This window comes from Kogia breviceps, chromosome 11, assembly GCF_026419965.1.
Source record: "Kogia breviceps isolate mKogBre1 chromosome 11, mKogBre1 haplotype 1, whole genome shotgun sequence".
NCBI lineage: Eukaryota > Metazoa > Chordata > Mammalia > Artiodactyla > Physeteridae > Kogia > Kogia breviceps.
Window position 1 is genome coordinate 63,455,594 of NC_081320.1, and position 15,532 is coordinate 63,471,125.

Below are 15,532 nucleotides of genomic sequence, written 5' to 3' on the forward strand. Positions count from 1 at the left end.
CGAGCCCACCCACTCCGCGGCATGTGGGATCTTCCCGGACCGGGGCACGAACCCGTGTCCCCTGCATCGGCAGGCGGATTCTCAACCACTGCGCCACCAGGGAAGCCCAGGAAAAGTGTTTTAATGATGAAATTAAATAGGGGAAATTTTTTATCCCCGTGGTTAACCATAAAATTTGTCTCCTTTTCAAGTCCTTGGTATGCAAATCATACATTAATTTTTTCATAGGTAAGACAAAGTGAGTAAGAGACATGAGTTCAAACAGGTTTCCACTAGTGACTTAAGAGCTTTGTGATTTCGCAGGAGTCACATAACCTCTCAGGACATCATTTTTCTCGTTGCAAACACCCTTCTAGTTTATGGTGAAACTTAGACATGATGTGAGGGAGAGAACCTGTCATAGGGTCTAACCTATCCTGGGCCTCCCCTTGCAGCGGCCGCTGTACATTATTATAGCAGTTTCATTCATTCAACACATCTTTATTGAGGACTTACCATGTAGAAGCCAGAAATATAAAAATAAATCTGAACTGGACTTTGCTTTCTAGGACCTCACAGTCTATAGTGAAGGTAGAGAACATGCTCAAATCACTACTGTTAGGAGGAAAGTGGTTACTACCAAGAGAAAAATTACCGGGGATGCTGGGGTGACAGAGATTACCCATAGCCTGAAGGAGTTGCTGGGGGAGAATGGGAAAGGATTTGGGGGCTGAGAATGAAAGAGAGGAGGAGGAGCGTCTGAGCTGGGCACTTTCACCCCTTCAGAAGCGGACAGGGCTGGTATCGAGTATCATCAGTCCGTCCCTCTCACAGATGAAAGAAGAGAGAGATTCGGGAAAGGAACACAACTCGCTCAACTTCACACTCGTAGTTACAGCAGGGCCAGGATGAGAATTCAGAACTCCCCACCTCTTCCCGTATCCAAAGCATTTACCGCTTCCACACGCTACCTCCTGTAACTAGGGCCATCTGGAGGTGCAGAGGCCAGGCTGGGGAACGCAGCAGAAAGGAGGTGATGGGGTCCCTCAGGCCGCTGTCCTCGGTCGAGGCACGGCGGAGACTCAGCAGCGGGGGCGCCGTCGGGGATGGGCGGGGGGCGGGGCGGGCCGGCGCAGGAGGAGCCGGAGGGCGGGCCAGGGGGCGGGGAGAGGGCCGCGGGCCGCGCTCCCGGGCTGTCGGGCCACTTGGCCCAGCCGCAGGAGCCCGCGCTCAGGCTCCCGGTCATGGGGCGGCGGTCCCCCGCGCTGCGGCCGCTGCTGCTGCTCCTGCTGCTGCCGCCGCCGCCGCCGCCGCCCCGGGCGCTGCGCGGGGAGCCCTGCCCCGCGCCCTGCAGCTGCCCGCCCGACGGCGCCCTGCGCTGCCCCGGCCCACGGGCCGGCCTCAGCCGACTGTGAGTACGCGGCGCCCCCATCCGCCCCGGCACCCTCGCTCGCCCCGGCCGCCTTGCCTCCCTACTCTTTGGTCCCCTTCACCTGGATGCTAGGAGAAAGACGCTTCGCCCTGCCGAACTGCACCACCTCTCGGGGTGATAAGCCCAAGCTTGCCGTCTTTGCCACGCCCCGCCACACCTGGGGTTGGGGTCCCGCGCACCCTCCAGCCCCAGATGGCCCCAGGTCCTCTCTTTCACCCTGGTTGGGGCCACGGCCAGGGGCGTGGAACTGCCCAGAAGCCACAAGGGATGGCCTCGCTCCCTGCAGCTGCTGGAAGCGGACGGGGTGCCATGCTCTTCAGTCAGCAGCGATCTCTGCCCGGAGAAGTCTTGCGTGTTCTTTGAGCCTTGGGCCAGCCAGGATGGCGAAGGTTACTGTGCGCTCGGGTACCCTATGTTCCTCTAGGAATGGGGTGCTCGGGCCAAGTGTCCAGGCGTGACCTGGTCACTCAGTGGGGACTGCTGGCTGGCGCATCCCCCAACCAGTGCTCACCTACACCTTAGTGAGCATACAGGTCATTGCTCCACCCCAGCCCCAGATGCACTTGCATTTCAGCCTGGTTGTCTGATCAGATGTACCTGCATTTCAATCTGGTTGCCGAATCGATGTGAGGCCTTGAGTTCCAGCTGTGGCGCACCACCACCCCTTAGGGAGCTGTATACATTGGCAGGCAGGTGGAGGAAGCTGGCTGCTGTAGTGATGGGGTGAAGAGGAGAGGGGGGCCTTCGATACTAGCATATCGGAGTGTCACCAGACACTTTTTTGGTAAAAGGTACCACAAATTACATGGTTCTATTTATATGAAATGTCCAGATAGACAGAAAGGAGATTAGTAGCCATCAGGTTGGAGTGAAGGCCCAGTGACTGCTAATAGCTGTTGCTTTTTGTGGTGATGAAAATTATCTAAAATTAGATGGTGGTAATGGTTGCACAACTCCATGAACATACTAAAAACCATCGCAATGTACAATTAAAATGGGTGAATTTTATGGTATATAAATTACATCTTGATAAAGTTGTTAAAAGAGAAAAGGAAAGAAAAAAAAGAAGACGAAGACTATAAAAGTAACCAAAAGGCACCAGGCTGGTTGGAGGTGTTGGTTATGATCTAACCGTTAGAGGTGATGGAATTCCATGCTGGGGGAGGAAAGAGATCCCGCCAGCCCAGTGTCCTTGGGCTCCCAGCAGTCTGTCAGGAGCTTGCTTCATGGAGGGAATTCCTCCATCCTCCTGAAAGGCTGAGATTCTCCTCTGGGAGAGTTAGTGGCCTTTGGGGAATGTTTGTGGTTGAGAGATACAGTTTAAAGGTTGAGGGGCTTATTAATTGGTTTGCATTAATTATCTTGTCAGCTCAATTCCCTGAAGGTGAGGACCATGCTAATAGAATTTGTTTCAATCAATAAATAAATCCATAGACGCTGCCTTCCAAGTACCAGCCCTTGTCCTTCCCTGACAAGCCTCCCATCTTGCTCTTATGGATGATTGTGCCACTAACACTGTGCCTTTCTCACTCACCTGGTACTTATCATACAGGTTATAAGAACCTGAGATCCAAAGAGTTGGAAAAATCTGCCCAAGCTCCCACAGCTATTGAGTTGCAAAGACAAGACTTCACCTGGTATCTTTTTATATTTGCTAGTTTTTGTAAGAAAATTACCCCTTCCTTAAAAAAAAAAAAGAAAAAGAAAAAAAATTCTCAGCTTCTCCAAATTGGCACTGAGTTAGAAAACCTCCTGGTTTCTACCAGGAGACAGGCATGTGTGAGGCAGGCATGGGTGAGGCAAGTCCCAGCTCCTTTCAGATTCAGCTTTTCACTGAGGTCTCTCAACAATTTCTGCTGCCACACCCACACTGGCCTCAGGAGAGTAGTACCTCTTCCCTGGAGTAGGCTGAAATGAAAAGACTAAAACTAAACAAATTCTCTCACTGCCCCCACAGCACAGTTTAAAGAAGCCTCGAACACCTCAGAAAGATTTTATGGGGTTGACTAGGTTTGGGGGTGGAAGTGGGAAACAGGTACAATATAAGTACTGCTGGCATGCTGAGGCTGGCTAGTCCCGCTCCCCGAAAGGAGCCAGTTGCCCAGGCTCTGAACATTCCTGTGGGATTCTAGAGAATCCTTGACTCCCTCCCTTCACATGCATTATCTTGGCATGCACACCAGCAGCATCTCCCCCTAGACATTTAAACCCCTTAGGTCAGCACGCACTCTGACCCGCACAAAGTCAGGCTTCCCAAGGATCAGATAATTGAGAGACGACCTCATCCTTCAAGGGAGAACCCTATGGAGGTGGAGCCTATAAAAGCCAAAAGGGGATAAGATTTTCAGCATGATAAGGTGACTTCAACATCCATAGGACAAAAGAGATGCATAGAACGAATAGGAGGATAGTTTCTTTAAGGCCGTGTTCCTCATACCAGCGGCATAAGTACGACCTGGGAAATGTGAGAAATGCATACTCTCAGGCCCCAGTTTCTGCATCAGAAACTCTGAAGGTGTAGTTCAGCAATCTGTATTTTAACAAGCTCCCCAGGTGATTCTGATGCATGTTAAAGTTTGAGAATCAAGGTATTCCTCCAGGGAGGATATAATCTTCTGGAAAGCAGGAAGCATGTTTTAAACTTCTTTGTGCCATACACTTCTCTTCTCCATCCCCTCCAACACCCCTGACATACACACACACACACACACACACACACACACACACACACACACACACACAGAGTACCTATTTATTGCAAAAGGCAGCTGTGATCAGATTAAAACTTCAAAGTCTGAGATATGGAAAAATAAACAAGATTAAGAAAAATTTTTTTTGTTTTGTTTGTTTTGTTTTGTCTTCAAAAAAGGAGTAGAGGAAGGCATCCATGGAGAAGGACAGATTGAAGACACAAGGGATGATGGTATAAGATGCCCATGGGAATGGGAGGAAGGCATCAGTGTCAGTCAGAGGGGAAGGGTTAATCTTAAAAGAGAAGGATACTTCTGAGCTCTGGCAGAAGAAGACAGATGGATGAAGGTATAACTTAACACTGAGGCAAAGGAAAGAAAAAGTGAATGGGTTCTGCTTAAATCCTCTTTTCTTGACGATGAATGAATGAAGTTGTAAACAGTAATTACAAGATAGAAAATGCCATGAATAACAAGTTATTGGGAGTTCATAAAAAGAAGAGAGCTGAAATTATGAGACAAGGGATAAGAGGGATGTGGTCTTGCACTGTTATCCACAGGGTCTGATTCTGCAGAGAGAAGGGAAACTTTCTCAATTCTGGGGGTTGGAGGAGGCGAGTACCACAGAGCACCTTAAAATTCATCACTGGCCCCTCAGTAGATGCTAGTTCATGTTTTAATCATTTCAGGCCTTGGTAGTCCTGCCTTATAAGACTTCCATCTAAAGCCCACTATTTGGTTAAAAAAAAAAAGGAAAGGAAAATGGATAATAATTGTTTATCATTGATAAGCCCACTGCTTGCAAATTTTGAAAATGGCATTGTTCAATTGTTCAGATCTTTCCAGCCCAATAATATTTTATTAAACACTTAGGTATGTAAAATCTAAAATGTGATACAAAAATAAAAGCCTCCCATGTATTCACTCATTTTAATTGGAGAAAAAACAAGTAAAAGGAAATAATTAATTTTAAAAATGTCCTTTTCCTTTTGTTATTAGTTCCAGACAAGTCGAAGGAGGGAGAGAGAAAAAAAAAAAAAATCTCACCTTGCCCGTGGTTATATAAAGATCTTTGTCTCTATGACAACAGAAAGGTTGATCTGCTTGATATGGAAACAACTTCTGAAAAATCTGTTAGTAAGAAAATGCTAATAATAATAATAGCAATTTATTTTTTGCATGCTGTGCCTACTAAACAGAGATTAAACTTTTAGACTTTACTATAAGACACAATCCAGAGACTTTGGACGGATAAAATGTGCTGTATCCGTCAGTCCAGTGTCACAGGAAGATGTTAATTTTCTGACATCTTTCCTGAATGTCTTTCTCCTTCTCCTACCTTGAGTATAAATCAGGATCCAGAATGGTGTTCTATGCTGTAGAAGGATGTACCAATGGAGGGCATAGTCCCTGTCCTTGAGGAGCCCACAGTCTAGGTGGAAACACACCCACACCCAAGAGACGTGTAGGTAGGAAGAGAGAGGCGACGAGGATCTAAGGAATTCAGGGACTAGATCAGTCACTATGGACTGAAATCTCCAAGCAAAGGTGTCATGGACCAAGGGTCATGAGGCTAAACCTTGAAGGAGAGAAGGGAAGGAGAGTCCAGGTGGAAGAAAAACACAGGTGAGAGTAGGCTAGACATTTCCTTACTGAGAAGCAAAGAATAAGGTGGAATGGATCCTTCCCTTTTTATACCTCTCCCTGGTTCTTTGGGGAAATTTTTGGTAAGGGAAGATATAAAGTCATCAGAAATATTTGATTAAATTACCCAGAGAGTTGTACAAAAAGAAAAAAAAATTCCTAATATGTAGGAACTAATAAACTAATCTTAACTAATAAACTTTCAAAGTCATTCTTGGATAGTTGATTAAAGGCATTAAGTAAAAATCATGATTTGGAGTCACTTCCAACAAGCTTTCCCCAATGTCCCCTCTCTCCCCCACACACATACTTTCTTTGATACCTTGTACTTACATCTACTTTTGCATACACCCCACATAACGTAACTATTCCATGTGTGCCTCCTCTGCAACAGCAGGGTTTCTCAACCTCAACACAATTGTCATTTGGGGCCGGATAATCATTTGCTGTTGGGGGCTGTTTCATATACTGTAGGGTGTTTAGCAGCATCCCTGGCCTCCACCCTGCTATATGCCAGTAGCACTGCCCTCCCAAATGATGACAACCAAAAATGTCTTTAGACATTTGCCAAACGCCCCTGGCACGTGAACTGAGATCTATTGGTTCCCGTCCAGGACGCCAGGTGATAGTCCACAGGATAGAGGGAAGCCTACCAAACTCTTACTAGTAGGACAGCTTGGCCCTACCTACAGCTTCCCTGCAGCTGAACCAGAGAAAACAAAAACAAACAAAAAAAACCCTTGGAATTCTGAAAGCTCATGTCCCACCTTCCTACCCTACTCCCACAAAAACAAACCAAAAATAACCAACAACAGCAAAAAACAAACAAAAACAACAAATACCCAAGGTAGAGGCTGATCTTGAGCCTCAGTTCTGACTCAGCTCTCCCAGCTATTACCTTCAAGACAATTCTTAAACCTGGCTGTGCCTATAAACAGACTCCCTGGGGGAAGCTTTGCAAAGGCCAGATTTTATTAGTTTAAAAATCATCCTTTTGGGGAAAGTGAATGATGACCCCTAGCAGGACACTGAAAAGCAACAGAGTTCCCAAAATCTCAATGAAAGTGTAGAGCCAAAAATCTTCACACACAGATCCCTTTGTCATTGGACCCAGCTCTCCCTTTGGAGAGCAATAATTCCTTGGATTTTTTTCTACATTATTATTATTATTTTTTTTAATTTCAAAAGCAGTATGTCAGGGACTTCCCTGGTGGTGCAGTGGTTAAGAATCCACCTGCCAGTGCAGGGGACACAGGTTCGAGCCCTGGTCCGGGAAGATCCCACATGCCTCACAGCAGCTAAGCCCATGCACCACAACTACTGAGTCTGTGCTCTAGAGGCCACGAGCCACAACTTCTGGGCCCATGCGCCACAACTGCTGAAGCCCACACGTCTACAGCCTGTGCTCTGCAACAAGAGAGGCCACCACAATGAGAGGCACGTGCACCACAATGAAGAGTAGCCCCACTAGCCACAACTAGAGAAGGCCCGCGTGCAGCAATGAAGACCCAATACAGCAACAACAACAAGAAAGGCAGTATGTCAGATTAATTCAGGTCTCCAGTTCTGCTCCTTTACCCACCTCTATCTTCTTCCCAAGCTCCTCAATTTGGCTTCTTTTCATGTCTTGAAATGAGGCACAAAAGCTTGCTTTCCAAAATACAATCTCCCAGGTTGGCTGCACCAGACGGTGTCTTGGCCTTGTGTAATTTTGATCTTACACATGGAATTTTAAAGCCAGTTGAGTCACGGTGGTGGAGAGAGGCCCTGATGCTCACTTCCAGACCCAAGAGGGCTGGCTCCATGGGAGCATATGTGTTCTGTTCTGGCAGCTCCCCTTGGTGTGTGAAAAATCACATTTAATGCAGATTTTAGCAAATTTTGCACCAGCTCTTTTTTTAAGAAGGCAATTAAAATAATCCCTCCCACCAGTAAGGTGGGCTTCCTAACTCAGGGGGCAGCTTCTAGCAGCTTCTCCACATGGTCTTCATTTACTCTCAGCTTCTGCCTCCCAGGGAGATGCCACCCGTCCCAGCCAGCAAACCACTCACAGCTGCTCTCTGTGTGGCCCTGAACCACAGCTCATTAATGCCACCTGAGCCAAATTCAGAAAAGTCCAATTTACAAGTAAAACTCAACTTTCAGAATGAAGGCTTTATCCTTTGCTGCTGTTAAATTTGTCCTTGACGTTGATAAAATGAGGTGACTCCTAGGTTCATAATTCTACCTCATGAGCATCAATCAGTGGACAGCATTTCTGAGCCCACAGGGGTGGAGATGCCCTGGTACGACAGGGCAGGGTCAAACACAGTCCCCAGATCATCTGAACTGATCAACAGGACAAAGACCAGCAGACGTGAGTTCTAGCACCAGGTCCCTCTTTCCTTAATTTGCACTGTGGGCTCAGGACAGTGTTAAAACCTCTGAGCTGTCTGTAAAAGGGGCGTGATGATTCTTGCCCCTGAGTGGGGCTGACTGTGGTGAAGACAAACGAGACAGCAGGGCCAAAAATACTCAGAAATAAAGGTTTACCGTAACTACAAAGTATTATTGTAGCAATCTGATGATGCAGAGAAGACCTGAAAAACCCGCAGCCCATATATGAGGTTGAACAGTAAATAGCTATCATCCAAGGGGGAAGCCTGATGGAATAGTTTTGCTCCTGTGGGGTGTTCATTAGAGAAAATGACCCACTAGGTCTTCTCAACCTGGAAGGTGAATAAGTTAGAATCCCGAAATAGTAGAGCTCATTACTGCCTGGAGTCTGATATGCTAGTTTTTTCAGTCCAGGCTGAGCTGCCTCTCAAACATGCCACCTAATACCTGATTATACCCTGTTTTCTATCATTCAGTTGGATCAGTCCTACCTGTCCAGCTAGAGCATCCAAGCCTATTCTGGGTCCTTTCCCCATTCCCCATCCGTAAACCTCCGGCGGGACACATAGAAAACCTTCAGGTCAGACTTGCTGACCACTCAGGAACTACATACCGAAATGTACAGGACAATGTGCAAGATCCATAGACACCACCCATGCCCTCCAAGAGTTTACAGTCTTCCAGCCATAGGGGAGACAGGACTAGTTCTCACATGACTGCAGGGAAATGCAGAAGGTGATAAAAGCCAGAAGATGGTTATGAACAAAGGCTGGTGAGAGTTAAGAGAAGGGAGCTATCCCTTCTAGCCAGAGTAACAAAGATACCTTGGTGGAGGTATTATTTGAGCTGTAGTTCTTTAAGCCTCACACTCTACAGGGGCAACTGGGCTAACACGGTTATCCCATGAGCTCCATCCTGGCCTTTGACACCAGCTTAGAGAGGCCACCAGGGAAGCACTATTCAAAGCCTTCTACTGTCTCACTGACCACCAGGTACGTGCCCTGTCTGGGTTACACACCAATCAATGGAAGAGTGGATGACTTCCCCCTGGAAACCTTGAGTGGGTTCTCTGATTAAGGCTTTTCTCATTTGCAAGCACCAGAAATCATCTCTGACAAATTTAATCATAAGAGATTAACTTAACAGAAGAATAAAGAGGTAGAAGGATGTGAGCAAGATCCAGAGAGAATATGGCATTTTAGCAGCAAGAGGTCAGGGAACTCTTCTGTAGATTCCACCTTTACAGTGAATCAGCTCCAAAGATTCCTCCTATCTATTACAAGTTTAAATTCCTGAGAGAGAGAATCTGATGGCTCCACACCCTACTCCTGAGACAGAAGCGCAGTTGATGAGATGCTTCCACCCTACTGCAACCAGCAGTGAGATGCTTCCAGAGAAGGGGCATTTTTGAACCAGGCAACCACACAAATCAGTGTCCAGAGCTGAGGAGTTAGTGAAAAGTGAAGGTACACATGCCAGTAATTTCAGGCAATTCAGACCCATTCCATCCAATTAATTAAAAGTATGTAGTGTATCAGTTGCAACCAGCTTTTACAGGCTCACCATAAAAAATGTGTCTGCAAACAGAAGCTTGTAATGAAAGAGTTTCCTGGAGCATATCTGCAATGTCACTGCCCTGACAACATAATATTCTCTGCTTCTAAAAAATATTTTTGAGAAATCATTACACAAAATGCAGACCTTCCCTGGGGAGAATTCAACATGTAGGTTTATTTACCAGAGTTATTCTTGTCATGTTATATTATTGCTAGAAGAATTCTAGTTTGGGGGTAAAGATCGGGTTACTTTGCTTTGTGTCTTTAGAAAACTTTAAATGGGTTTTGAGTAAGTGCTAAGATGTGTTTACCATTTTCCTCTGAGGCTTTATATTTTTAATTTAGTTGTTGCACAAATGACTTGGAAAATCCATCATCCAGGGAATCTTCGTGAAAAATCTTGGTTTACATTATATCAATAATTCGTAAACTCCCCAAGCTTCTTGGGCGCTCTGGAAAGGCTGTCTTGGAGAAGAGTCACGCAAATTGCACTCTCCAATGGGAGAGTTCCAACTGACTGAACTTTTTTAAATCAATGAGCAAATGAGAATTCTGCAGAGTGGCTCCCTAGAGTTGAAATATTTAATGGAAGGTTGTTCTTCATCACTTCCTTATCATTTCTTTAAAAGGCTATCAGACAAGGTCTATAAGAGATACTTGAGACCAACAGAAAGGTACCAAGGGGGAATGTCTACCCTCTCTCTCAGTTGTCCTGTGTATAATCAGCAGACAATAAAGAGCTTGAGACAAGCCACAGGCATTTTGTAGACATAAGGGTGTGACAAATAGAAGAGTCCAAAGTGCTGAATCCACCCCATCCCCAGTAAGGAAGCAGAGGTGTCATCAGGCATAGCTGGGGTAGCTTGACTCCTTCATAGTAAGCAGCTGAGAATTTAAAGTACTTATTGAGCTCTAATCTTGTACTAGATGCTGTATGAATACTACATGAACATTTTCTTATTTAATCTAAAAAATTTCTGCAGTAGTTAGTATCATCATCACTTCATACATTTGAAATGAACCCAGGCAACCTGGCTCCAGAGTCTCTACTCTTCACTATCCCACTATGCTGCTTCCAGAGAGAAAGCACATGCAACTGGTGATGAAGACACATTCCATAAAGTATATAGCGCCTGAGACAGACCTTTAACCAAGGGTAGAATAGAATCTGACCAGCAGAGAAGGGTGGATGTGCCAGATGGTAGAAACAGTGTGAATGAAGGCAGGAAAATGTGAGGTAAATTCAGGAGATACAGTAGTCTGATTTGTCTAGGGAGGCACTGTCCAGTAGAAATATAATGTTAGTCACAAGTTTAATTTTAATTTTTAATAGCCACATTTTAAAAGGTTTTAAAAGGTGAAATTAAGTTTCATAAAATATTTTATGTAATCCAAATGTACAAAATATTATCATTTTGTTGGAAAGCAGAAATATTGAATAACATCCTCCAAACTTGAGACCAAAAAACAAAGCAGGCAACTCCATGAAGTGCAATTATGTCTGCAGTGTCAGTTGTTACGTCTCCTTTTTCATTTCTAATTCTATTGATTTGAGTCTTCTCCCTTTTTTTCTTGATGAGTCTGGCTAATGGTTTATCAATTTTATTTATCTTCTCAAAGAACCAGCTTTTAGTTTTATTGATCTTTGCTATCGTTTCCTTCATTTCTTTCTCATTTATTTCTGATCTGATCTTTATGATTTCTTTCCTTCTGCTAAATTTGGGGGTTTTTTGTTCTTCTTTCTCTAATTGCTTTAGGTGCAAAGTTAGGTTGTTTATTCAAGATGTTTCCTGTTTCTTAAGGTAGGATTGTATTGCTATAAACTTCCCTCTTAGAACTGCTTTTGCTGCATCCCATAGGTTTTGGATCGTCATGTCTCCACTGTCATTTGTTTCTAAGTATTTTTTGATTTCCTCTTTGATTTATTCAGTGATCACTTCGTTATTAAGTAGTGTATTGTTTAGCCTCCATGTGTTTGTATTTTTTACAGATCTTTTCCTGTAATTGCATGAAGTGCAATTATGAAGCTTATTGAGGGTAACTTCCATACAGGTGGGATCAGGCTGACTCCACATTCCACATTCAAAGTTGTACTCCATACCACAGGGTATGGAAAAGGGTATAGGGGGCTTTAAAGGGGCCAGAGCTAAAAATAAAACCTGACTGCTAGAGAGAAGCACACCCACACTGGATGGAAACCAGGGATTTCTCCTTCCTCTGGGGGTCTCATGACCATTAACCATCTGCATCAGCAAAAGGCATTCTTCCAGTTTTCATTTCAGATGAAGACAAGGGTAAAAGTTGATAGGGAACTCATCTGGTTTGGGTGCATTCCTCATGAGTAGGCTAAAGCTCAGTCACGCAGAAAGGGGAGGCAGTAGCACTGTGGGCCTAAGAGAGAGCTGAAAAAAAGAGTCAGTGTGGTTTAGCCATACCCATCTCAACATGTAATCAATATAATCATTGTTAATAAGATCATTTACATTATTTTTTCTTGCCAAGTCTTTGACATCTGGAATGTATTTTAAACTTACAGTGCATTTCAATTTGGACTGGACATACTTCAAGTGCTCAATGGCCGTATGTGGCTAGTGACTGCCTTTTTTGGACAGTGCAAGTTTAGTGTATTGGTTATATGAGGGGAAGAGTGGGTGATAGGACTGTCAAATAAAGTTCAAGCTTTTATTTCGGGGGCCTTGAATGCAAAGCTGAGACATTTGTAGATAAGTAGACTGGCCAAGGGGTGGCACAGAAGAATCTGAGTGTCAGAGCGACATGGTAGGAGTTATCAGGAAGACTAATCTAGACCGGGCAGAGGAAACCTGGGATGTAGTACAGGGAAACCAGTTTGGGGACTATAGAGCAGTCGAGGTGAAGAAAAGAATGACCAAGGAGAGTGGCAGTGGAAAAGGAATAAAGGGCCTGGAAGCAAGAGACAGTCTGAAGGCAGAATCTACCAGAGACTGGGAATTCAGTGGTGGAACACAGGAAACATTCATACAAAGCACCTGATAAATTCTTAAAATATAGTGCAGGAAAAAGAAAAAAAAAACTGGGTAGTCATTAGTGCTGAGGAGGACAGAAGAGGAAGAAAAACACTCTGGTAGGCTCTGAAGCTTCATGGGAGAACAGGAATTTGAGCTGCACCTTTGAAGTTAAAGACCGTGAGCACATGCCCTCAAGAAGCTGGTGGCTCTATCAGAAGGTGAGGTTTTCGCAGAAGAACCAGAGGACTGCATAGTGGCGTGTATCAACAAACCCCCAAAGGAACAGTACTGATGTGATTTGACTAATGTAGGACACAGCACTGGACCAGGAATGAAGTGACCTATGTTCAAGTCCATATCTGCTGCTGAATTGCCATGTGGTTTCAGGGAAGTCATTTTACTTTTCCTCACTTAAGATTCTTCATCGAAACTGAGGGGTTGGACCAAACCACTTGCAAGCAGCCCTTTTAGTCTGATTCCCTGAGTCTAATACAGTAAATGCTTAAAGGAGTGTTCTAAAATTTTCTGATGTAAAACTTAACATCTTGGATGTCCATCTATACTGACTTCATATTTCAGTTAACATTGACGTCTGAGTTCCCTCTAGGTAAATGCTGAAGACAAGAGGCCAATAAATGAAGACATACCCACTAATGAAGTTACCAAATAGATCAATGCATTTGAAAGCACAAAGATTTAAAATCGTCTGTAAAGGGGAAAGTCATTTTTATTTCACTCCAAGATGAAAGCAAGTTTATTATAATTACTCAGTGACTTTGAAAAGAACACAGGAATTCTTAAGTCTCTGTTCAATGTAGAACAAGGTCTTATGTAATAAATACAAAAACATTAACATTCTTTTGAATTAAAATAAGGTAATGTTTCCCTCCCCCCCATTTCTATGAGTTCATTAGGCAAAAAATCTTTGACCATCCCTGGTTTCTGTCTTTTTGTCTCCCCTTGATTTTGTAGTTTAAAAATTCCGGGTGTGTAGCTCTAGCAATAAACTAATCATCTGTGAAAGATGGATGGATGTTTGTAGCTTTTTTAAATCGATAATATAGATGGCTTTTCTAAACCATTAGAGGGAAGTGAAAAAAATAATTCATTTCTGCCATTCTGGGCAGAAGAGGTAAAGGCTCCTGCAAGACGAGCGAAGACCCCAGGCTTTGAGGACTCCAGATTAGTGCTCGGACTTCTTCCCTGGCCGTTGTCTTCCTCTGCCCCTGCTCAGCCTGTGGGCTTCAGAAGGTGGTCCTGCCCTGGAAATCCAGGCTCTTAAAAACCAAAGTGAGGTGAGGGAACCTACAGTTGTAATTGGCTTTAGGCAACACCTGTGTTTAAAAGTGTCAATTGAACCATATTTTCCATTTACCTAAGGAGTTTGCTATTTAAGGAACCTTTCATCAATCCTCCTGTAGAACAAAGAACTCTTTGATAATGCAAATATCTCCCAGTGGATAGGTTTTTATAAGCAAGGATTTCTAAATCTTGGGTTCCCTTGAAGGGGGACAAAGAAACTCCTGACCCTGAAACTCCCAGCTGACATTATTTTGAGGGTTCATTAACAAGCCAGTGAACTGGACAAACTGGCTTTGTCCAAGGTCATCTGTGTTATTAAACTTAGAAGAAAAAAAATAAGAGAGGCCCAAGCCCCACCCTTGAGTACTCAAGAGACGTTAGGAACAATTAAGGAGGACCTGATAATGTGGCATCATCTTCTTCAAGGAGATTAGGTTTATCTGAATGCTATTTGTTTATCTGTTGCTGGGCTCTGACAGAAGGTGAGCTGGTGCCTTGACAACCGGGGCTGGCTAGGAAGGGGACTGAGTCAGGGCCCAGGAGAAAGAGTTGATGGAAAAGAGCTCTGAAAGTGGGACGGCTCTCCTGAGCAGTCCCACCATGAGGCAAAACAAAAGGGCTGGGCCTTTATTCTATGCATTGATCAGTCATTGGATGCAGGCTGCAGAGGAGAGAAGACCTGATATTGGGTGAGGTGGCAATCTTAGGCTGAAGGTAATTCCAGGAGAGCAACTCTGCTGAGAGCTCCACTTGCCCACTCTCCCAATAGCTTGGGGAAGGAGTACCTCAGTCCTAAATGGTGATTTTGGCAGCCCACCAGCATCCACTGGAGGAATTAACCCAGCTGCACTGGGTAGCCCCAGCACAGGGTCCCCATCTGTTCCAGGGGGCCCAGTTTGAAAGTCAAAACCAAGTAGTGAGAGATATTACATTGATCCTAACCAGATAGCAACTAGGAACTGTTCTGGGTCAGCAGTGTCTTCTAAGAGGGAAAGATACAGGGATCAGGATCTGGTGACTGACAAGAAGAGAAGGCAAAGGCCCCACTCCTGGATGGACTCTGGGGAGACCAAGCAGGCTACAGGATAAGCAATCAAGGCCAAAACAAGTACCAATATGGGGCGGGGGCCGTGTAATTCAAGGTACTGCAGGCACACTCCTGCCCTCCAAATAGTGTTGGGTTTAGTGTAGACAATGCAGAAAGACACAGGACTTCACCAGGGTCATGACCAATCACAAGATCCCAGAACTAGGGTGAGTCCTTACTTCCAATCCTAAGGAGTAGAGACTGCTTCTACGTCAACTTTAACACATAACTGGAAGGTTTGGGGGACTTGCGTGTGGGATTCATGAGTCGATGGAGTTTCCAAAACTGATGAAACTAAGGCAGCCCTTGTCATCCAGTCTAAGTATTTGCTTCAACATCTCTGGTGAAGGTTCTTGAGCAAGGTAGAATTTGGCCATAATTCAGATATCACCTGTGTTATATCATCAATTAATTAAAAAATCAAAGTTTAAAACTATAAAAAGGACTATGAAATGTAATAAATATAAGTAACTGCATGA

General features: G+C 44.6%; 1 protein-coding gene across 1 annotated transcript in view; it reads left to right on the top strand.

Moving 5' to 3' along the window:
• The first annotated feature begins 1,223 nt into the window (after positions 1–1,223).
• Positions 1,224–15,532, top strand: part of LHCGR (luteinizing hormone/choriogonadotropin receptor) — a 64,718-nt gene continuing 50,409 nt past the window's right edge. Inside the window, exon 1 of the mRNA XM_059078352.2 lies at positions 1,224–1,390. Coding sequence (XP_058934335.1) covers positions 1,224–1,390 — 167 coding nt within the window. The remainder of the gene's footprint in view (positions 1,391–15,532) is intronic.